This window comes from Lagopus muta, chromosome 4, assembly GCF_023343835.1.
Source record: "Lagopus muta isolate bLagMut1 chromosome 4, bLagMut1 primary, whole genome shotgun sequence".
NCBI classification, from domain to species: Eukaryota; Metazoa; Chordata; class Aves; order Galliformes; family Phasianidae; genus Lagopus; species Lagopus muta.
This window is the reverse complement of record NC_064436.1, coordinates 43,183,246-43,205,613: the sequence shown is the minus strand read 5'-3', so window position 1 is coordinate 43,205,613 and position 22,368 is coordinate 43,183,246. Positions and strand designations below refer to the sequence as shown.

The following is a 22,368-nucleotide window of genomic DNA, read 5'->3' as shown; positions in this document are numbered from 1 at the left end:
TTTCTTAACTTGAGGAAAGTTCGGAAACCTGGCTTTTCTGGGCCTTAGGCTCTCCCAGCTGTCTTTACTTTGTTCCTCTCAATATCAACAAATTTCATCTCCTCAAACTAGTATTTTTTATTCATCATACTTGTCTGTCACTTAAAAGTCTGTTATTTTATTCTGAAAGTTTGCTCTGAAGTGGCATAGTTTACGACTCTGAACACTACTATCACTGCAGATTAAGCAGAGGAGGAGCAGCTGTAGAAGTTGGACCTCTGTAATGTGGAGAAATGTATGACACACATTTTTTAGCTCTAACTGCTTTGTTAGGAATATTGACGTTTGGCCCTCTCTTGTCCAATGCCATATGTTGGAGAGGTTAATTTGTTAGCACAAATTTATTGTTTCATTTCTAACAATTCCAGAATAGAAATTTGTTAATCTTTGCCAAAGCTTGTTATTAACTTGTTAGAGTTGTAATGATTATGTTTGAAGTGTGATTCATTAGAATATAAAGCCTGGGAGAACTTCCTCCAGAAATGTATGTTACGGGATCAAGTAGCTATTCAGAAGTTTCTAAAGAAAAGTTTGAGATAGCATATCCTACAAGCTATTATGCTACTTAAATACGTATGTGTTCTTTCAAATTTACTTGAAGAAGTAGGGTGCTTTTCACTAAAACAAAGGTAGAGGCCAGAGCAAGGATGAGGAGCTAAGCTCTCTGTGGAATTACAGAGCTCTTCTGCTTTTCAGATGTTCCAAGAGTGTGGGTTGCTCTCTGAAAACTATATGACAAAGATTACCGGCACTGTTTAGCTGTTGTCAAGTCAGTACTTTATGAGGGAACTATAAGATCACAAATAAACACAATTATTCTTTGTTCTCTTTGTTCATAGAGAAGCATTGGAAGTGATTCTCAAGGCAGGGCGACTGCTGCTAACAACAAACGTCAACTTAATGAAAGCAAAAAACCGTTCAACTTCTTGTCACTGCAGATAAACACTAACAAAAGCAAAGATCCTGTGTCAGGTTCCCAAAAAAAGGAAAGTGGGGAGCCATTGCAATGCAAAGACCTGTTTGGAGCTGCTCTAAACAAAGATTTCTTTCAAAATGGTCAGCTGTCTGTTCAAGAAGATGGAAGAGGAGAACCAACTATGGATAGTAGCCAGGTACTTGTATAGCCTGTAATGTCTGTGGGATATGGGCTCTTCAAATGGTGTCAGTTATACTATTATTTTTCAATGTTTTTATAAATTTTTAGTGTGAGTGTTGTAGTTTATTTTGTATTAGAAATATTCTTCCCACAGTTCTAAGAGGCAGACTAAGAAAAAGATTAAACCAAAAGCAATGTATTGTCCTTTGGAAATCTAATTATTAGAAGGAAGTAAAAGAAGTTGTATTTGATTGTCTGTTACAGAGTTCTAAGAAATAGTCTCATAGTTGAGTATTTTCATGTTAGTACTATCAGCTTGGTTCTGTTTAAGCTGATGTCAACAAGAAGCCCTGTGCTTCAGCCTTACAATTTCATGCATGCTTTTATCTGTTCTTAAAGGCTTTTATCTTTTAACCACTTACATAAATGTGCTTGTATTTTTGAAAGTACAGTGTGTCACTTTATTATTGCTATTTGGCTGTTGCTTTCACCTTGTTTTGTGCATTAAATACCTTACAGCTGTTGCTGAACGCATTCAGTAATTACAGTGTCTTTACAGATTGTCAGCAGACTAGTTCAAATTCGCGACTATATTGCTAAGGCCAGCTACATGCGGGATGATCTTGTAGAGAAAAATGAAAGATCGGCCAATGTTGAGCGTTTATCACACCTTATAGATCACCTTAAAGAGCAGGAGAAATCCTATCTGAAATTTTTGCAAAAGATGCTTGTAAGTTTGAGAACATAATATATCTGTTTCTGCACTGTAACCTTCAGTTTATTTTTTATTTTTTTAAAGAAGTTGACTGTTGCTGTTTTGATGGTGCTACTAGGGGTGCTGGTTTATAAGATGTAGTACCTTCCATAATTCACTTCTACTGCTCCATTTATATAGCTTTTTGTTTATGCCACTGAAATATTTCAGGCTAGAGAAAATGAGGATGATGGTGTTTGGACTATAGATTCAGCTGTGGGATCTGGTTCTATAGGTGAGAGCACATCGCTAAACACTGATGTGCAAGCTGAGGCATCAGATACCATGGTAAGCTGCCTTTTAGTAATTTAGTAATTAAAATGCCAGAAATGAAGTCTTATGAGTGTTTGCTGTTTTATGTTTGTTTGTTTGTTTGTTTTTCTTTTGGTTGCTGTGGTGGTGACATGATATGCAGTTCAAGTTAATAAATCCCTTAGCCTTCTGTTCAGGAGGTATCCCTGTGTGCAGGATTTTTTCAGTATACATGGGAACAATGATTCTGTCAAAACAACATAGTATTTCTTGATGAATTTTTTAAGATAATCTTTAACCTTTCCTAAAAGTAGATTAGAAGGTTAAATATGTATTTTGGCGGAAGGATGCATGCATGACATTAGTGTAGGAGTGAATAATTTTCTATGCATCTTTTCATCTCTTAAGTTTTTCTGTTGATAAGGAATCTTGCTGTTGTTGGGTAAGATGAGAGGGTTATAAATGAACTATTAGTGGGCCATTGGTTAAGTGTCCTTTTAGTAATATGGTAGAGGTATTGGCTTAGCTCAGAAGTTTCTTTCCTTTAGTTGGAGGGGTGGGTACCTTTTAGAAAATATATTCTGAATTAGTTCTGAAGTACACAGACCATCTCCTTTCCTATCTGTAGAGTCTTTGCATTGCAAGCAGTTTTTGTTCTAGATAAGAAAGCATTTTAACAGCAACTTCTGTATTGCATCTTTCAGTACTTTTCTGAGGAGAATTAGTAGTTGGTACTGTTGTAGCTAGTTAGTACTCAGAGTGCTCTGCAAATGGTAAGTGAAGTGCTTGGTGCAAAAGCAGCAGATACAATCTTAAGGAGTCTTTGTAGTTATGTTTAGTTCTGGAAGAACTCTGTCACTGTAAGAGAAGTACAGTTATATGTATGGAGTGTATGCATTTAACTTCATAAAATCTTGGCGGAAAAAAAAGTAGAAAAGGACCGGTACAAATTTTAAGATAGATGCATGAAAACTTGCATTTTTCTTCACCTCAAAAAAGGAGTTTGTTTTCTATTTGATACTTCATTTTGTAGTTAATTTCTCCTTTTATGCAGAATGAATGCTCCTGCTCTATAAGGCTGATTTCCATCTGGAGCTATCTGCTGTTTAGTAGGTTTTATTTGATAGTGGTTTTCAATATGTGACAAGATAGAAGTGGATACGTTTGCAGTTTAAAAATGCATGTTAAGCCAGAGCACGTGTTCAAAATGTAATATGCTTAACTATTTAATAGAGGGGGAATCTTCTAGTATGAGCACTTGTCCCTGCATTGAGAACAAACTAGGGGCATTCAGCTTCACGAGAACAGGTTACAGATGCTGATGTTACAGCAAACCCGAAAGGGAAGAGTGTCTGAGTTGCTCTGGCCTTGTAGGATTTAGAGCCAAAAACATGGATTGCCTTCAAAGTTGCTCTTCAAAAATAGTATTTTAGTCTCTAAATCAGGATTTAAACATGCCGATTTTTCTTTCATTTTTGTCCTTGTTAACTTGCTCCAAATGTATTTGTTACAGTAAATGTTTCTATTCGGCTTGCTTACCTGTGTTCATTCGTCTTGCCACTGATTTTCTTTAGCTGGAGCTGTTTTCTTTAGAGGTATTTGACAACTTTCTCTTCTGAAGTCTTAATACTGACAGAGAAAATAATACCTATAACACGTAACTATATCAGCTGTGGGGAAGGTGTTCTGATTTTATGTGATGTTAGGTGGCTCTTCCTGATTTCCTAGAAACAGAACAGCAAAACATGTAAATCAAATATTAATCAAACAAAATGTAGAAATATTAGGCTTGAAAAATGTTTTTTGTTTATTAATGAACACAGGTAAATCTGGTGTTTGAGTTAGCAATTGAGTGAAAGTTGGAGGCACATACCGCTTTTCCCTTTCTTCCCCTTCTTCCTGTGTTGATTTCATTTTTCTGTACTCTATTTTCCCTTTTCACTGCTATATATATGTAAGATAAGAATTTAGAAAGAATGTTCAGCTCCAGTTGTATTGACGCTTCCTTGAGAAGTGTTGAAATCTGGTTGTATTGTCCTTTATCTTCTGGGAAGCTGAGTGTTCTTTTTTTGCCCAGAAATATTTAATAAGACACATGCTTCTATCTGACTTTCAGTGCTGGATTTGTTTCACACTGGGAGAATTTTTTTATTTCAGGAAATCAGCATTGCATGAAAAGATGTTCATTCTTTTAATATTGTGTTTATGTTGACTCTTAACAAAAGGAGGCAATCTTTTCAGTGTTTTTGTCTTTGTAATATGATAAATCAACTTAAACAGAAGCAGGACCTTTACCAGTGGATGTCTCCTTAAAACACTTAATTCCTGAAAAGGTTTTGAGACAAATTTCCAGCTATTAATTAAGGTGGGCCCCAGAAAGTAACTTTTCTCTAATGTATTTTAACCATACAGCATGCTTCCATTCCTTCAGATTTGTTTCCACGTGCTTGGAAATACGTTATAGAGGGAGTTCTTGTTTTGAAATTGATTTACCTAAGTCTAAAGTGATTTATTGCCTATGCCAAAAATACTGAGTACAAAAGTGAATACCTGTTATACGTTCAAACAGAATAACTATGTAAAACTTTCTACTTTAAATACATTTTAAGCTAGTAAGTAGTTGGAGTCTTGTATCATTTGAAACAGCATGATGCTGTGCCTTATGTTGCTTAGCTTTAGCATTCTTATATTAATGTATTGCTCTGAATTGATGCTTCGAAGGACAGAGGGATGCTTAGATTAGTCTTTGGGGTGTATTAAATGGCTGACTGTTTCTGAAGAAAACGTAATCCTGAGAGTGGTAAGCGTATCTTGATGATACAGGTTTTTTTCTTACTTTATGTCTAAAACTCCTTGATGAAGAGGAATGAAAAGTGAAACAGTTTCACCTTTAACTCTTGCCTGGCTTTGATTCAGTTACACTCTTGCTTGTTTTGATACCTCTAGCAGCAGTACTTTCCAGATTAATTATCCTGGTTATGGTAATGTTCTTCTGTATCTTGCAGGCCAGAGATCCTCAACAGGAAGCTAAAGAGGAGTTGGAGAACTTAAAGAAGCAGCACGATTTATTGAAAAGGATGCTACAACAGCAGGAACAATTGAAGGCTCTTCAAGGAAGACAGGCAGCTCTTCTTGCTTTGCAGCATAAAGCAGAGCAAGCGGTTGCTGTTGTGGATGAGTCTGGTATGAAAGCATCTCTAATAGTTATTTTAACTTGCTAATTGAATGATTAATGCTGGAATTGTAGAATACATATTAAAAGTTCTTTAGTAATTCTCTTCTTTGAAGTCTTATTGCAAGGCTATAATTTAATGTATTTTTTTTTTTTTTTAAATAATATTGTAAAATGACAAGTCAGTTAAAAATGACACAGCTGATTTCTGTTGTTTACTTGTAAAATCCTAATTTTTTTTTTCCCTAAGAATTGGACTGCCACGTCAGGTTAGGAGTCCGCCTCTTGTCTCTGTTAATGTGTTAAGGCATTCGTAGGAAACTGGAGCATATAGAGGGTGTTGTCTCCCTTGCTGCAACCTTCTGGGCATAGGCAATTAGTAGTTTGAAGCTTTTATTTGCTCTCTTGTTGTTTGATTGGTTGTGTTGCTCTGGTTTGTTTGTTGTTGTTTTTTAATGGGTGGCTTCTTGACCATTTAATAGCCACTGATAGATTAATGGGTTACTCAGGAAAAGGAGGAAGTTACTGTAGCAATTACACAAGCAAATATGAAAATAGATCTCTAAAATTGTGGGATGCTTTTGACAATAGAGCGCCACCATTATGACATGACCTTCAATTTAAAAGCGTTCTTCTAATAGGTCTTCATATACTCCCAGCTTTTTAAAACCTGTCTTTTGGACAGAGGCTTCTCTGTGATATGCCTAAAGGTTGCCAGCAGAGTTTCTCAAAAGTTCTGTCTTCAAAGAGCAAAGAATTGCATTTGAGTTGGTGTGCTGTTGACATATGAGTTGTCTTAGACCTGTTTGTTGCAGTCTAGTTCTTTCAACTTCAGTTAGAGTTCTGCATGTAACATCGTTTCTTCCACTCCTTCACAAATGCTGTTGTATTTTCTTTGGGAATTAGGTAATCAGAGTTGTGTGTGGGCCTAAGAAATTATGTCTTTGCATGGAGTTAGGCTGCTAGAGTTGTGTGCCTCTTCCTCATAAAAGTTGTCATAAAGCTTAACTAGAGGGCAGGCTGGAAAACTAGTTCTTGTAACATTTGCTTTGGTTTTTTTTACATTTTAAGTTCTGAATTTGTAGAAATATAAGCATTGATATTTAAATTTTACAAAAAATACAAACCCTTCTTTAAGGTTCAGAATGCTCACAGAACAAAGTGTTTTCATCAAATGGTCTTTATTTTGTTTCTGTGAACAAGTATTTACATTTTTCCTGCTTTTTTCTTCATGCCCAGTTGTAACAGAGACAACAGGTAGTGTTTCTGGAGTAAGCCTTACATCAGAATTGAATGAAGAATTAATTGACTTAATTCAGCGCTTTCATAACCAACTTCATGATTCTCAGGTCAGTCTTTGTGTTACACACTGAAGTTCCACCATTGTCTGTTTTTCTTATTCTTTTGAACAGTTAAATATTTGTCTTTTTATTTTTATTCCTCCGCTGGTAGAGTAATTGGAGTTCCTCCAAACCTGCAAGCTCAGCATCTCTGTGTTCCTGAGGGTTATCTATTAGCTAAGTGATGAAGTTCTTTGTTCTGCTGCTGAGCTTATCAAATCTATAAGAGGCCTTTTTGTTCGTTAGAGTTTATTCTGCTTTTTACCTGTGGTGCTTTGAATGAAATGAAGTTATTCTTTTTAGACTCAGTCTGTACCAGACAATAGAAGGCAAGCAGAAAGTCTTTCACTTACCAGAGAGATTTCACAAAGCCGAAACTCTTCAGTGTCAGAACACCGGTCAGATGAAAAGGCACAGCTTTTCAACAAGATGAGAATGTTGCAGGGGAAAAAGCAAAAAATGGATAAACTGTTAGGAGAACTGCATACGCTTCGTGACCAACATCTAAATAATTCCTCCTGTAAGTTTTTTTAAACAGAATTATCCATTTTCAAGAGTGCAGGTTTAAAAACACACAGCATGTATGTTTTTAAGGTGGCCCTGCAGTTGGCTAATGGATGATCCCTGTGATGAAGCTGTGATGGGGCGGGCAGTATTGCATACCTGGTTTTTAGTGCAGTAAATATTTCATACTTGCTGGACAGCTTGACAAGCAAAATAGATAGCACTTACACATTGTAACATTATTGCTGTTGATTTGTGAGGTTGTGATAACTTTTTTTTTTTTTCCAAGGCTTATCAGTGACACTTCATATAATACACTGCACAAATCAGAATGAGAATGATCTATATATTATCACATTACTTCTGTATTTATGTACTGTGTGCTTCTGTTGTTAATAATGCTACTGCATGGTGGGGTTTGATTTTTATTTTTTTTCCACTGTCCAAGAACTTTCTTATCCACTAGTGGAATGTACTTGAATGTCAGGTCATGCCAGAGGAAGTCAGCTGTCTGAATGGACTGGCTGTTTTGGCCTGTCCTCAGATGATTTTTCTATTCTTGAAGTCTCCCATGTGGGCCTACTGTTTGCTATATGTTTCTGTTTCTAGACTTGCATTTGCCCTGGTGAAGCTTTGTTCTATGGCTGGAAATTGGTGAAAGGCAATTATAGGGTAGTCTGATTAAGAAACTAATCTTTCCAGCTTGCTCCTGTAGAAGAGCAGACTGGTTTGATGCTTACGTTTCTAAAAGCCGTTCTTCTTACCTGTACTTAATGTGCACCGTTTGAGTGCATTTGGTTATGATTTTTATATAGCTGGATAAAGTAAGCATATCTCAAGGCTGTGTTCTGAAGCATGTGGCTGTAAGAGCTTTCCAGTTGAGGAAAGAAAGTTACTAGAACTCTTCATCATTTTAAATGTTTAAACATTAAATTTCATCAAAAGCAATTCAACCATAAGTTAGTCCTTAAAAGAACTCTTTGGGCACATTGACAGCTTGAAAATTTCCACTTAACGTTTGATAAAGCTAAAAAGAACTGACTTAAGTATTGTTTATGGAAGCTGCCTATTTTGATTAGCATTGCCTGTCGTGAAACTTAATGCAGAAGTTGTTCCTCAAAGAAAAGAAGGTGCTAACTGCTGTTATGAATGCTGTTAATATTTTCTGTAATTACCTTTCAATGTAATTTGGTTAGGTAGGTTCCTTTTTGAATGCTGTTTTCAAGAGGTATGTTTCTTCTTTGTAGTTTTTCCAGCTTCAAGTTCTCCTCAAAGGAGTATTGACCAAAGAAGTACAACTTCAGCTGCTTCCGCTCCTGTGGGCATAGTAACTGTTATCAATGGTGAATCAAATAGTCTGGCATCTGCTCCCTATCCTCCTGATTCCCTGGCTTCTCAGAATGAGAGTGAAGAGGATGACAATCTAAATCCAACAGAAAAGCTTCAGTAAAAAAAATATTTATTTATTTGCTTTAGTGGTTTTTTAGCACTGAGTTTTAGGTGTGTTGTAGTAAATTCTGTATTAAGAAACTGTTTTGTGTTTTAATTTACTTAACAGGCTACTTAGTAAATGGTCTGAGACAGTAAAATGCTCCTTAGCTTCAGGCAGAAGTTTATTACAGTAGAAAAATTACAGTAAATGTTAAGAACTATAAATGTACCTATCTATTTTCTCAATTTCCATAGATTTAATTAATACTGCCCTGTGTTTTGTTTTCTTTTTTTTCCCCTCAGGAAGCTAAATGAGGTTCGTAAGAGACTGAATGAGTTACGTGAGCTAGTTCACTACTATGAGCAAACATCTGATATGATGACAGATGCTGTGAATGAAAACACTAAGGAAGAGGAAGAAACAGAGGACTCAGGAAGTGATTCTGAACATGGGGATCCACAGCCTGTTACAAATATTAGGTTATTATATATTTTGTCATCCTCAGTCTTTGTAGCTAAGTTGTCATAGGTTTCCTGAAGCAATGCAAGATTTCAGTGAACAAGAAGTAATCCATTTTTCACATGAAATTTTTGGAAAAGTTATTGTAAGGGTTATTTTTATGTAACTTACACAGGTTAGTAATGATCCTATTCTATTGCAAATGCTGATCTGTAGGCTCAAGTACTGAAATGTGCGTGAAATTCCTCTGGAAGATGAACAGTCCCAGAGCTAGGAAGTTCAAGCAGAAGCAACCTTCAGTGTATAGAGTCATTTTGAGCTATAGTAATAGGATAGTTGTGTGCATCTCTGCAGAAATCAATGCTAACCTGGTGATGAATCATACAAAGCTATTTGTAGAAACGTACACCTTGAAATCCTCTTGTAGACTGATACTGCTGCAGTTTGAGTAGGGAAATAGTTTGTAGCTGCTTCTGATTTTCATATATTTATCTATTTTTGGGGGGGAAACATGTCTGTATGAGAGATGGATATTGAGAATTCTCAATGTCTGGGCTAATTTTGCAAGTGAATTTTAGGAGATTTTTTCTTTTTTTAATTCCAAAGGATTAAGAAAATAAAGACATTCATAAAAGTGAGTCAGTAAAATGGCTGAAGTAGTATTCCATCAAGACCAATTCTTAAGAAGCTAACATGAGTAATGCATTTCACCCTAGAAACCCTCAAGGAATCAGTAGTTGGAGTGAAATAAATAGCAACTCAAATGTACAGTGTGGAACTAATAACAGAGATGGAAGACATCTTAATACAGACTGTGAAATAAATAATCGATCTGCTGCTAATATAAGGACTCTAAAAATATCTTCTACTCTAGGTATGTTCTAAAATCTTCTAATAATTTAGGTCTTAGTGCATCTGTGATTCTGATAGCCATGCAACATTTGGGAGAACTTTGTTCGAAGTGTTCAAGTCTTAACAGTAGGCTGGTATTTTTCTGAAGTGTAGTAATTAAATAAAAGTAGGCATTTCAGTAACGTAATTCATACTGTTTTGTTTACTCCCCTCTTCCCTCTCCACGTCTCCAGACTGTCATAATAGGGAGGATGACAAAGATACTGACCTACCCCAAGGTGACGATGATGAAGTGGAAGAAGATAGAGCTAGTGAAGATTCCATATCTAGTCACAGAAGCAGCCTGGGTGATGTTGCAGGAGATGCTGAGTTTGAGCAGAAGATCAATAGGCTTATGGCTGCAAAGCAGAAACTTCGACAGTTGCAAAACCTTGCTGCTATGGTGCAGGTATTCTATGACTATAAATCCGTGCATGAAAATGTAACTCTATTTCATGTAGTGTGGAACTTTTAGTGGGGAAAAATTCTGCTAGTCTACAATATAGGATAGACTGGGAAAAAGGAGACAATAGTTGATTTGTCTGAAGTTGAAGGTGACACTGAGTTCAAATCTGGAATTTTCTTGGGATGCTGATCTAAGACAAGAATGACTGTAACACTTTATCTTGGCACTGGCTTTTATGAACAACGAAAAAAAACCAACAAAAACAAAACAAAACAGGAAGTCTAGTATTCTTTAAATTATTTTGATCTATGGTTTTTAACTTATTATGGATGTTTGTTTTAGTTTTGGAATCCTAGGTTTTGCAGTGTTATATCGGATTTGATTAAAGTCTTCAGATCTATTTGAATTGTTGCAGTATGTTGGAACTGAGATGTTTGGGAAACTTGTTTATTAAGGATTTTGAGAGCCAGCTATAAATTTGACAGTGTTTTTAATTTGAATGTCTTTTTTATATTCATTATTTTTGTTAAAAAAAGCTTTTCTTGAGTCTTTTATCTCTGTAGAAAGCTTGGATTTAAAGATTTAAATTTCATGTCTGTATACTGAGTGTATGTAAGTATGACAGACTGTAAAGGTTTTTTGTAAGAGCTGTAAAATCAATTTTAGTACATGGTTGTTTTTTTTTTAATAATAGTAGCAATATAGATGATGTATAGCTATTTTGAGACTACATTGCTGTCAAAATTCCCCGTGTCTGGATTGGGCTTGTTTTTTATGACCACTACAAAGATTTTTATCTGTATAGTGTTATAAGTCAGAATTAAACAGAATACAGCATCTTAAAAAGAAAACACAGAAACATACGTTCAGTCTACATATTTGAAAGGTTTGAACCTTTGTGCTTAGTAATAGTGTTGTAGATTTGGATGGCTACGTTGTGCTTAGGCAGTGATGATCTTTTCAGCAGGTTCTATATTCGGAAAGGTTGTGTTGAAAGAACAATGCTGTGGCTACAAGAATTTGGAGATTTAATTGAGAACTTGAAATGAAAAAGCTGTAACAACAAAAAAATGGAATAGGAAACCTTGCAGAAAATTGTATCTAAAATATTTGAAAAAAATCACTTTTCAGAGTAGTTTGTTTTATTTTAAGCTAATAATACTATATGTAATTATTATTATTATAGTAATTAAGAGTCTTCACCTCAGTTGTCTTCTATTCTCCTTCCACTATTTTTTCTTGATGTGCTCATGTATTTCTGTCTTCTCAGTCATTGGTGTAAAGTACAATTCGAGTGGTTCAGGCTCCCAGAAAGAGGCACGTGTTATTTTGTGTTTATATCAATAGTTTCACCAGTTTGAGCTTTGTAACTTTGAATTGTCTTATTAAGATAATTTAAATTAGCTTTAAGTCAGGGTAACACGAAGACAATGACCTCTTTAGTTTGAACGGCAGGATGTTCAGACTACTTAGTTAGGGGAAAAAGAATTGCTTTGATAAAATGAACTTCTTATATTCAGTTCATCAGTTTGAAAATAGTCTGATTGCTTTCTTGTCTTCCTTTCAGGATGATGATCCAGAACCTCAAGTACTCACTGCAAATGCATCTAACATGGGTGACTTTTTGGGTGAGATGGAAGAGAGAAAGCAACAACCGAACAATGTTCGAGTTAGTACCAATAAGTTGCAAAAAGATGTAGGACTGAATGAAAAAGCAAGGTATGTCTTTGTCTGAGGACCGTAGACTCTTTCTTTAGATGACTTCTTGCCAAGTAATATGTGGGTAACGTATCCATGCAGAGAGAAGTTTTATGAAGCTAAACTTCAGCAGCAGCAGCAGGAACTTAAGCAGCTACAAGAAGAAAGAAGAAAACTAATGGAAATTCAAGAAAAAATTGAAGTGTTACAGAAAGCTTGTCCTGATCTTCAAGTAGGTAGACTTTCTTTCTTTCTTAGGCTGTTGAAGAGTGAAACATTATTTCACGCCATTTTTCCCAAGTAAAAAAAACTTGCTTTAAAAAACTTGTTACCAATTGTGTTCTACATTAAGAATTTGGATTTCTCAAGCTAGAAAAGAGCTCTGGCTGTCTAGTTCCATTGAAGTTCTTGCTCAGTGATTGTTATATCAAACTCTAATTTCACTGTTCTTTGTCCTCAAAAATTGCAATGTTAAAGTCTCCAAAATGGAGGACCTTCTATATTATTTTTAGTTTGGAATTTGTCTGTCTACGGTATCTGCTAGTCACTGCATCTTCATTCTTATTAGTCATTTGCCTGTTCTGCTGCTGTCAAACAATACTGTGTCTCATAAACATGATCAACACTTTGTTGTATTCAAACTGAACTGCAGTACTGTACTTTTTTCATACTCCTTGAAGATGATTTCATATGAAATGAGCAGTAAATGGTCAACATCGTGTATCTACAGCATTTTACAATAATACATTAGATTAAAAACAAATTTTGTTTGTTTCTGACTAACCTTTGAAGTAAGTACTTAATGGATTCTGAAATTACTAAATAATTCTGCTATCTGAAGAAGCCTGAATTGTAAATTTTAGAAAGTTAAGCTGTTTTGTCATTCTGCCTTTTCTTTCAGTCTGCTGGCCTGGGTAACAGTCCAGCAAATAGACAGACTCCACCAGCAGCCTCAAATCCAGCCATAAATGAGTGTAACACAGCTGGCAAGCCTTTACTTGAATTTGGTGAATCTGTAGCAGTAGGCAATGAGGTATTTCATACTTGATATTCTGGTACTTCATATGGAAAGGGGGAAGGAAAAAAAAAAAAAAAAGGAAACTTGGACACACATTATTTTAAGTACTTTATATGAAGAGAGTGTAATATAGTAGCCATGATAATGAAATGTACATAATTGATTTACTTCATTTCTGGAAAGAAGTAAATATTGATAGTGCTGTACTTCATGCTCCTGGAATATTTTTTTTTTCTCTATGATGTAAGTGTAAGAGATCAATAATGTGCATTTACAGCATTATATAATAGATTAGATAAAAATACTTTTTTGTTTCTTGACTAACCTTTGAAATGAGTTGTGGGATTAGAAAGTGTTCTGTGAAGCCTGCACTATTTGTCTTATTTAAAAAAAAAGTAACTATCCTCATTTGTTTAATTACCTTTTTACATTCTAAAATGGCTCCTAAGATGGCTCCTACTTGGGTGCGTTTTTGTAGTGTGATTGATACCAGTGCCTGGACAAAAATGTCAGTACAGTATCAAAGAGTGAAATTGTAAGGTTTTACTTGTTTTTTTTGTTTGTTTATACTCTGATGCTTTCAATTTTATTGGAAACAGTTATGGTCTGAGATGAGAAGACATGAAATTCTAAGAGAAGAATTGCGACGGAGAAGAAAGCAACTTGAAGCTTTAATGGCTGAACATCAGAGGAGGAGAGAACTGGCAGAAACAATATCTACTGTTGCTGCATCAGTTAAAAGTGAGGGGTCAGAAGTTCAGCATACTCCCCAGCAGAGTAGGACAGAGAAGTAAGAACATGAGTTTCTCTTTGCTGTCAGTCAGTGGGTGATTCTGTTATTTCATGACGTTTTGGTCTTGAGTTACTTCTCATTTTTATCTGAGAATTGTTGGGTGATGGTATAACAACATTAGATGGATTTCTTGACTTCTAAAGTCAAGTTGGTCACATCCCAGTTCTTAGGATTTTTTTTTTCCCCCTGGTGTATTTCTTCTCCTCACTAAAGAAGAGAGGAATTCCTGGAAAATGCCAAATGCGTGGAGTATTGTTTCTTCATCTTTACAACATTTGTAGAGAGAGTAATTTTCCAAAACAGCATGATATTTTACTCCATTGTTCTGATATCAGAAGAATACTAGTTTCATTTCTGTTAGATAAATGAATTTTGGTGCATCTTGATTAATTGGTGGACTTGTAATTGTCAAGTGATTGTTTGTTAAGTTTATAGCAAACTATTAAAACAAAACAACTTCTTTCCCAAACATGTCTCATTTTCAATGTTCAGTAGGACAATGGCTACCTGGGGAGGTTCTACCCAGTGTGCACTAGATGAAGAGGACGGAGATGAAGATGGTTATCTCTCTGATGGACTTGACCAGGCAGAAGAGGAGGAAGACGCGCCAAGTATGACTGACAGCTATTCTGTTTATCCCAATAACCAAATACCAGAAAGTGTGTATTATCCCAAAGGAAATAAGGACAGGTAAGTGGCATTACTTGTTAATTTAATGCTTGTGAGGGTGTTTTTGGAAGGGGTAGAAAGACCGTTGCACTAAATGCTAAGCACCCTACTAGATCAAAGTGAAATTTCTTTGTGTGCTAGTGAGATGTATGCAGTAGCATTTTCTTATCTTAGCCTCTGTAGCTACAATGTGTATGATAAATTTTGATTATTCTGTATTCCTGTGTTAAATATTGCCTGCCATTCAATTACCTTGTTGTGTTGTGTTACAGCTCCTCATGTTGTGTTTCAGTCAGCATAGCAGATGACTTATGTGAATTTTTGGTGTCTCTTCAAAATCAATGATTCAGAAAATTATAATTACTTTCCTCTGGTTTTTATTAGTGAAAAACAATCAGTGCTAATGTATGAGACATTCTGTTTGGAACCTGTGCTGCTTCTTACTGCATTATGTTGATTGTTCTATGTACAACTGAAAATTTGATGATTGAAGCAGCCCTAACAGGAAGGTCTGAAATGTCAGCTTTTGTTCTCATTCTTACTTTCTGCTTCTTCCCTGCCTTAGGTGGAAAAATTGCCGTCCTCTTTCAGCAGATGGGAATTATCGACCAATGTCTAAAACTAGGCAGCAGCAAAACATCAGTATGAGACGCCAGGAAAACTTTCGGTGGATATCGGAGCTTTCTTATGTGGAGGAAAAAGAACAATGGCAAGAACAGATCAATCAGTTGAAGAAACAACTTGAATTTAGTGTTAGCATTTGCCAGACTTTAATGCAAGATCAGCAGGTAGGCATGAAGAGCAGTTAACTTGGTGTTCTAGTTCAGTGTTTTCCTAAATTTTTCTAGTGACAACTTATAATTTTGGTAATTTGGTCTCTGTTGTTTTCTTTCCACAGACCCTCTCCTGTTTTCTACAGACTTTGCTTGCAGGCCCATACAATATGATGCCCAATAATGTTGCATCTTCACAAGTACATCTTATTATGCATCAGTTAAACCAGTGTTATACTCAACTGTCTTGGCAGCAGAATAACGTCCAAAGGTTTGTATTAGGATTTAGCTGTATAATTTGAAATGCTTCAGTGTATGCCTTTGGCTTTTGGCAGATGACCTGGATAGATTCTGGATTCTAACTGTGTCATGGAAAGATGTTGGAAAAGCTTTGTCCTTGCTTAGATTTTTCAGTCATGATGTGTACATAGTAATGCTGCGTTTGAATGTGCTCCTTATATCTTCTGAAAAAATAATCTTTTTGAAGTAAATAAATAAAAACAGTAGCAGTTTCATTTCATGGTATGAAATTTCAAAATCTTCATCTCTGTTTTGTGCTTGATAAGTGATGTGTAGTTACCAGCCCTTTTTGCATAATGTTTTAAAGTAATTTAGATGGCAGTTGCTGCAAATACTTTGCTTCTTCTGTTGTTTCCATTTAATTTTGTTTCCAAGCTGCTTACTTCTTGCTGAGTGACTTTTTTTTTAAATCATTCTCACCAGCATGTTTAATTTCTGTGAATGTGACCACAATGACAGATCTGTTGATTTTAAACTGTGTGTGTCTGTTGCTTAGAATTAAATAAGAGCTACTTTTTGACTGGCCAAATGAATTTCTTTACATATGTACTGAAAACATAGTGTGTGTGTGTGTGTGTGTGTGTGTGTGTGTGTGTGTGTGTGTGTGTGTAAATGGTTACCTGGACAGGTGAAATACAAATCTCAAATTAGTGAGTGTAATAGATTTACAATTTTTTGTCAGCCCGAGCATCAGGGGCGCACTTAGTGGCTATGCTGGCTAGTACCAGAATTGCTGTTGAGTCAAGGAATTTCAGTTTAAGAATTGTTTATGTTACTACTTAGTGTATTAAGTATTAAGTTAAGCTCTATTAGTGAAGTTGTGATTTTTTTTTTTATATGGTGTTGTCTACTGCTACCATCCCGCTGGTTATTGGATTGCTATCAAGTTATTTTCTCTTGTGGTGTTTAAATTTTGAGGCACTTTTTTTCCTTCTTGTTTTCAAGATTGAAACAAATGCTAAATGATCTAATGCACCAGCAAGAACAACAGTGTCAAGAGAAGCCATCAAGAAAAGAGAGAGGCAGTAGTGCACCACCACCTCCATCTCCTGTTTTCTGTCCATTCAGCTTTCCTCCACAGCCTGTGAACCTGTTTAATATACCGGGATTTACTAATATTTCTTCATTTGCTCCAGGTGAGTATTACTGCAAGTGTGAAAAGTAATATGATTTTTTTAAATTTCTGCCCTTTCATTCAGTGTTAATTTAATGGAACTCTGTCTTGTCCTTCAGATTGAAATTGAAGTACTTGAAGTTACAGTATTTATATGAAAAGAAGTTTGTATCTCTTTTGGTTAGGACTTAGAGTGCTTATTTTGAAATATGGCAAATAGCAATGTGTTACCATTTTTTGTTTGTATCAGAATTATTGAGTAACTACTGATGTGGATGCAGTGTTCCTAATCTCATTACCAACTCTTTTACTGTTTAACTTGAAATAGGGCAAATAATGTATTCTACTGTGTCTTTAAAAAAAAAGTGATTCCTGAATTGTCTTAAACAGTAATACTTTAGCCTTTTCAGAAAATCAGCATAATCTGAAAGCTACCAGCTATGTCTCTCAATTAAATTACACAGAATATACACAAAAGAGTAATTATGCTCAATTTGTTACTTCGATGAAGATTCTGAAGTTAAAGTAAGCGTTATATGTTCTTTGACCATGTGAATACTTGCACTGTTGGAATTTTCCTGTGAACTTGATCACTGAAGAGCTGGTAGTCTTCACACACAGAACTCTGGGTTTTTTATTTTCTTTCTAGGAACTTACAATTTTTACCTCACTTGTAGGAGTGAGTATTCTTGAAATGTCTTCATCTGTACACTGGTGGAGTTGTAGTGGTATGTGCAGTTTCCAATCACTGCAATTTGAAACCTGCATTGAAGATAAATTTCTCATAATTGCAACCTTTTCAGGGCAAGAGTAGTTTTTTCTTATTTCCCTACCACATTTTTTTTGTTTCAGCATTACAAGGTGCCACTCAATGTCTCAGACTTGACATACAGTGTGTAGATAAATGATGTAGTAACTTATGTCATTCTTGTTTATTTTGTAGGTATAAACTACAATCCAGTGTTTCCTTCTGGCTTTGGAGATTTTGCACGCAGTGGTTTTCCACAAAGCAGTGAGCAGCAGCAACATCCTCTAGATCATAATACTTCTGGAAAAACTGAATATATGGCATTCCCCAAACCTTTTGAAAGCAGTTCCTCTAATGGAGCAGAAAACCAAAGGTATGTTTTGTCGCAGTGCAACTCTCCTGTAACCACTATTGTTACACCTTGCTTTAGCCCCACAGGACTAGGGTTCTTTTTGGGAACTTATGTGTAAAGTAAGTTAACTTACAAGATGAAGTTTAATTTTTAAGTTTCAATATGTTTTTTGTTTGTTTTTTTTCTTTTCATTTGTGTTCTGTTTTTCTGTGTATTAAGTCATGTATTGTTTCAGGAATATTCCAACCTTCAATGTAGTGTTGTAGTATTCTGTGATACATTTTTGTCTGTGGAGGGAGGTTTCTGTTTTGAACTTGAGCAATCAAGATAACAAGAAGATACAGATAGCTTCAAAGTGATTTTATTTTTTTAATGCAACTGTAGGTAGTAATGAATATTGTTTAAAGAGTGTTTTGTCTTATAATACTCTTGAGTGTAATTCAAGGTGCATAACCATATTCAGGTTGCAGTCAGTCAGAAATGTGAATTTCTTCAGATGTCTTCATTTTTCCATTCCAAGAAAGGAACTTGCTACATGTTTTTTAAATGCCAGTGTTCAGCTGATGACTGAGTAACTAGGGCAGATATCTTACGCTACAGATGAAACTCTTTGTTTGTCTGGTAATACATACTGCTTCTGTCTGAGAAGGCAGGTTGTGATATGTTATGTTATTTTTTCCTTTTGATGGAAGGAGTCATAGGCAACCTGAAGATGAAATGGAAAAAAGATCAACTTGGCTTAATGATAGCCAGGAAGTGAAAAAAGATGATCAATCTCAACTGAAAGCAGGCTTTCCAGTTTCAGTACAGAGCACTGCTTCGGGTCATAAAAATCACTCTGATATGAGCAGGAGAAGAAACTTTGATGAAGAGTCCTTGGAGAGTTTTAGTAGTATGCCTGATCCAGTTGACCCAACTACTGTGACAAAGACATTTAAATCTAGGAAAGCTTCAGCTCAGGCAAGCTTGGCATCAAAAGATAAAACACCCAAATCGAAGAATAAGAGGAAGAATTCTTCTCAGCTAAAAGGCAGAATTAAGAATACTGGTAGGTTGCAAACAATCTTATATGCTGTGGCAAACTGAATATGGATTATAGTCTCTGCATTCCAGAGAATTTACTATCCGTAAGTGGTATTTATAGTGAGTTCTTGAAATACATCTTACTGAAATATGAATTCATTTTTGTGACACAATTACACTAAAGTTTTTGAGTATTTCAGCAAATAAAGCCATAAATTATTAGGAATCCTGGTTTGAGTGCTTAAGTGGGTACAGATGCAATAAGAGATGAGGTGCCTTCCTCTTCATTAAGTCTTCATGTTCTGACTGAATGACTTACTGAGGAAGGTATTTCAGTAAAATACAGAATCAGTCTAGAATGAGATGGACACTGCTAGAATACACAGTACTGCTGCAATCATTGAGAATTTAGTGCTGCTCTATCACCTCAGCAAACAAAGGAAAATCTGAAAGATAGTTGTTTTTTTTTCATTTTGAAATTGCCCTTGAACCTATGAATGGAAGTAAGAAAACTCTTTGTGATTTCCCTTTCCACTTCTTCCCATAAGGTTATGACAGTGCGAGTGCTTCTAGTGTGTGTGAACCCTACAAAAGCACTAAAAGTAAACACTCTGAGGAGGTTGTTCATGCAAAGGTGTTCAGCAAGAAGAACCGGGAACAACTGGAAAAAATAATTAAATACAGTAGATCTACTGAAATGTCTTCAGGTATTCTTTTCTGAATTTCAGTAATTGTTATTGTGTAAACTTTGTGTAACTATAATTAGTTACAACTTTATTGCTTAAAAGCAGTGTATTATAACAAGACAGCAGTGATGCACTTCAGCTTATGTGGATTTTGCTTTTTAATTTCTAAGATTTCAGTAAGTGTAAATGCATGTAATGTTTGGGTACTGACTGATGTTGTGTGTTTACTGTAGATTGGGTACTTGATTAAAATATTTAGAAACAAGCTTTAACTTGAGACAGACAAAATCCTAGTTGATCAAAAATCTTATTTGTTGGCATTTCTATGAACAGCAGATGAAACTGTTCACCATTCTAATGACATCTGGTACTGCATGCTTGTTTTCTTTGTGCTTAAAGAAGCTTGATCAAGTATCATTCAAATTAAATCATATCATGTAAACCCTTACATTTTTGCCATCTGCACTGCTTTTCTCGCATCCGTGTCATAAAAATACTCTTCTGTGTCTTTTTAGATGCTGCCAGTATCTTGTTTGAATCATGCAGATGTTTTAGTCATAGTAGCATGATGTACAGCTTTGTCAATGTAATTGAGTCCACACTGAGAGCTGTTTATTAGTGTTTATTATATAAACTTTGCCAGTTAAGTTTTCACAATAAGCAGCGATGTGGTTTGGATGATTAAGCAGTCTTCCTCCTGCTGTTTTGTATAGACCCTGTCTTAATTTCTGGTGCGCGTTTTTGTGTTTATCACTGTCTATCCCCACTTTCCTACAGCACATGCTAGGAGAATTCTGCAGCAGTCTAACAGAAATGCATGCATTGAAGCACCAGGTAATGCATTCATTGCTTAGCTTCAACGATGTCCTGTTATTCTCCCCCGCTGCCTCCTGCTCCCCTTAGCTTTGGTCCTGTTGCTCGGACTGTTTAGCAGATGTTCAAAACTAGCACAATTGCAACAGCTTCTCTATAAAGGAGGTAAGAGGCAATTCCATTTAATAAGCATGGAATGCAACAACACAAACTGCCTCGAATTATAGTTGTGGATAACATGTCTGCGTGTTCGCAGTCAGTCAAAATTAGGCGTGGAAAATAGGGTCTATGACAAAAGTGATGTAGGCATTTTTTGTGTGGAAAATCTGCTGTTACAATTTAGTAATGGGCAAGGCAAGCAATCTTCAGTGTTTTATAACACACTGAAAAAGCTGGCCTCTGTGGCTAAAGCTGGTATACTATTGGCAGAGAATCAAATTTTACAGTGAAATTTTCTGTACTGCTTATAATTTAATTAACTTGAATATTAACAAATGTGCATCTGTTAAACTCTGAGTTTTTCAAACTTTAACTTTGTTTTTCCATTCAACACGTGCCAAAGTATGTTTGTATTAACAGAAGAGTTTTTAATATATATATGTATATAAATATATATGTATATATAAGGATGATACTTTCAATTCTTAAAGGAATTTGTGACTTATTAGGAATTAGAGCTTACTAGAACATTATGTTCTTGCAAACTTGTAATGGTGCTTAGCGGTAAGAGGCTTTATTAAATATCAGAAAGGCATGGAAATATAAGATTTATGTGTGGGAGATGTGGGAAGGTTGAGACCTTTGGATTTTTTAATTGAAATGCTTTAAAAGTCTGTGTTCAACACTGAATGTGTTTCAGAACTGAAAGCAACGTTGTGGTGTGTGCAATATTCTATTCAATAAAGAATTCTTCCTTAAGATACTGTTTGGAACCGTAAGAACAAAGTGTGATCGACACAAATACTGTATGTTCCATACTTACAGGATTTCAGAATTACTTTGTTATGTTCAAGTCCTTATTGCCTTTAGGAGATGAGTAAGCTTTAGGAAAGTATCTGTGTAATGGAGATCTAATTCTCTTATATTAACAAGCACATTTTTTTCAACTGGATTAGTGTCATGAAATGATCTTTTGATGATTTTTTTTTTTTTAATTATTATTCCTTGCAGAAACTGGTAGTGATCTTTCTATGTTTGAAGCTTTGCGGGACACAATTTATTCTGAAGTCGCAACTCTTATTTCTCAAAATGAGTCTCGGCCCCACTTTCTTATTGAACTTTTCCATGAGCTACAGCTGTTAAACACAGATTACCTAAGACAGAGGGCCCTATATGCTTTACAGGTATGCACAAACTTTAGAGTCTTGTGTATCAATTGAAGAAATTGTTGATGTTCTTTTTACAGTAGTTTTTTTTTCTTCAGGATATAGTGACCAGACATTTATCTGAGAACAACGAGAAGGGGAAATGCATAAAATCTCTAAATACTGCAACATGGATAGCATCAAACTCTGAACTCACTCCCAGTGAAAGTCTTGCTTCTACAGATGATGTAAGCTTTCATTTCAGAAGCTAGTTCACTGTCTGCTTTTCCTGTTTTCAATTTATGTACCAAAATATTGTAGTGGTGACCGTAATTGTCTAAAATTCATAAAAGCTTTTTGTGTGGTAGAATTCTTTACACTAAAAATCACTGATGTGTAAGGGAGGAACATAACATGGAAAACAATATGGACAGTATAAACTGGAAATTGATTTTCAAAATATAGCCAATATCCTGTGAATAAGGTCAGTACAAATACTGAATACAAGGTTCCCAATGAATTTATTTATTTATTCATATTTTAAAAACTAACAAGACCTCCACCTAGTTTCCTATTTGCTTACACAGTTAAAGTATTTGAAAAAAATATACTAGAATTGCCTGTTTTCAGGATATGACAGCCTGGTGACAAGCCCTTAATATCACAGCATGTGGCTAAAAAAAGTTGCTGGCTCATTCTCACATCTGTGAGAGTATGGTGCATCCCTGCTTT

The 22,368-nt window shown here is 35.4% G+C and overlaps 1 protein-coding gene across 16 annotated transcripts in view; it reads left to right on the top strand.

Moving 5' to 3' along the window:
- Positions 1-22,368, top strand: part of PCM1 (pericentriolar material 1) — a 39,097-nt gene that overhangs the window by 5,559 nt on the left and 11,170 nt on the right. For 8 of the 16 annotated variants that reach the window (XM_048943058.1, XM_048943062.1, XM_048943059.1 and 5 more), the window contains 24 exons: positions 879-1,151; positions 1,695-1,865; positions 2,061-2,177; positions 5,147-5,324; positions 6,553-6,662; positions 6,957-7,173; positions 8,405-8,603; positions 8,892-9,068; positions 9,765-9,922; positions 10,134-10,348; positions 11,913-12,064; positions 12,146-12,275; positions 12,945-13,076; positions 13,661-13,851; positions 14,347-14,544; positions 15,089-15,311; positions 15,422-15,567; positions 16,542-16,732; positions 17,654-17,831; positions 18,503-18,858; positions 19,382-19,540; positions 20,297-20,353; positions 21,503-21,675; positions 21,756-21,884. In XM_048943058.1, the coding sequence (XP_048799015.1) occupies positions 879-1,151; positions 1,695-1,865; positions 2,061-2,177; positions 5,147-5,324; positions 6,553-6,662; positions 6,957-7,173; positions 8,405-8,603; positions 8,892-9,068; positions 9,765-9,922; positions 10,134-10,348; positions 11,913-12,064; positions 12,146-12,275; positions 12,945-13,076; positions 13,661-13,851; positions 14,347-14,544; positions 15,089-15,311; positions 15,422-15,567; positions 16,542-16,732; positions 17,654-17,831; positions 18,503-18,858; positions 19,382-19,540; positions 20,297-20,353; positions 21,503-21,675; positions 21,756-21,884 (4,230 nt within the window). The other 8 variants (XM_048943057.1, XM_048943068.1, XM_048943066.1 and 5 more) reach the window with 8 other exon arrangements.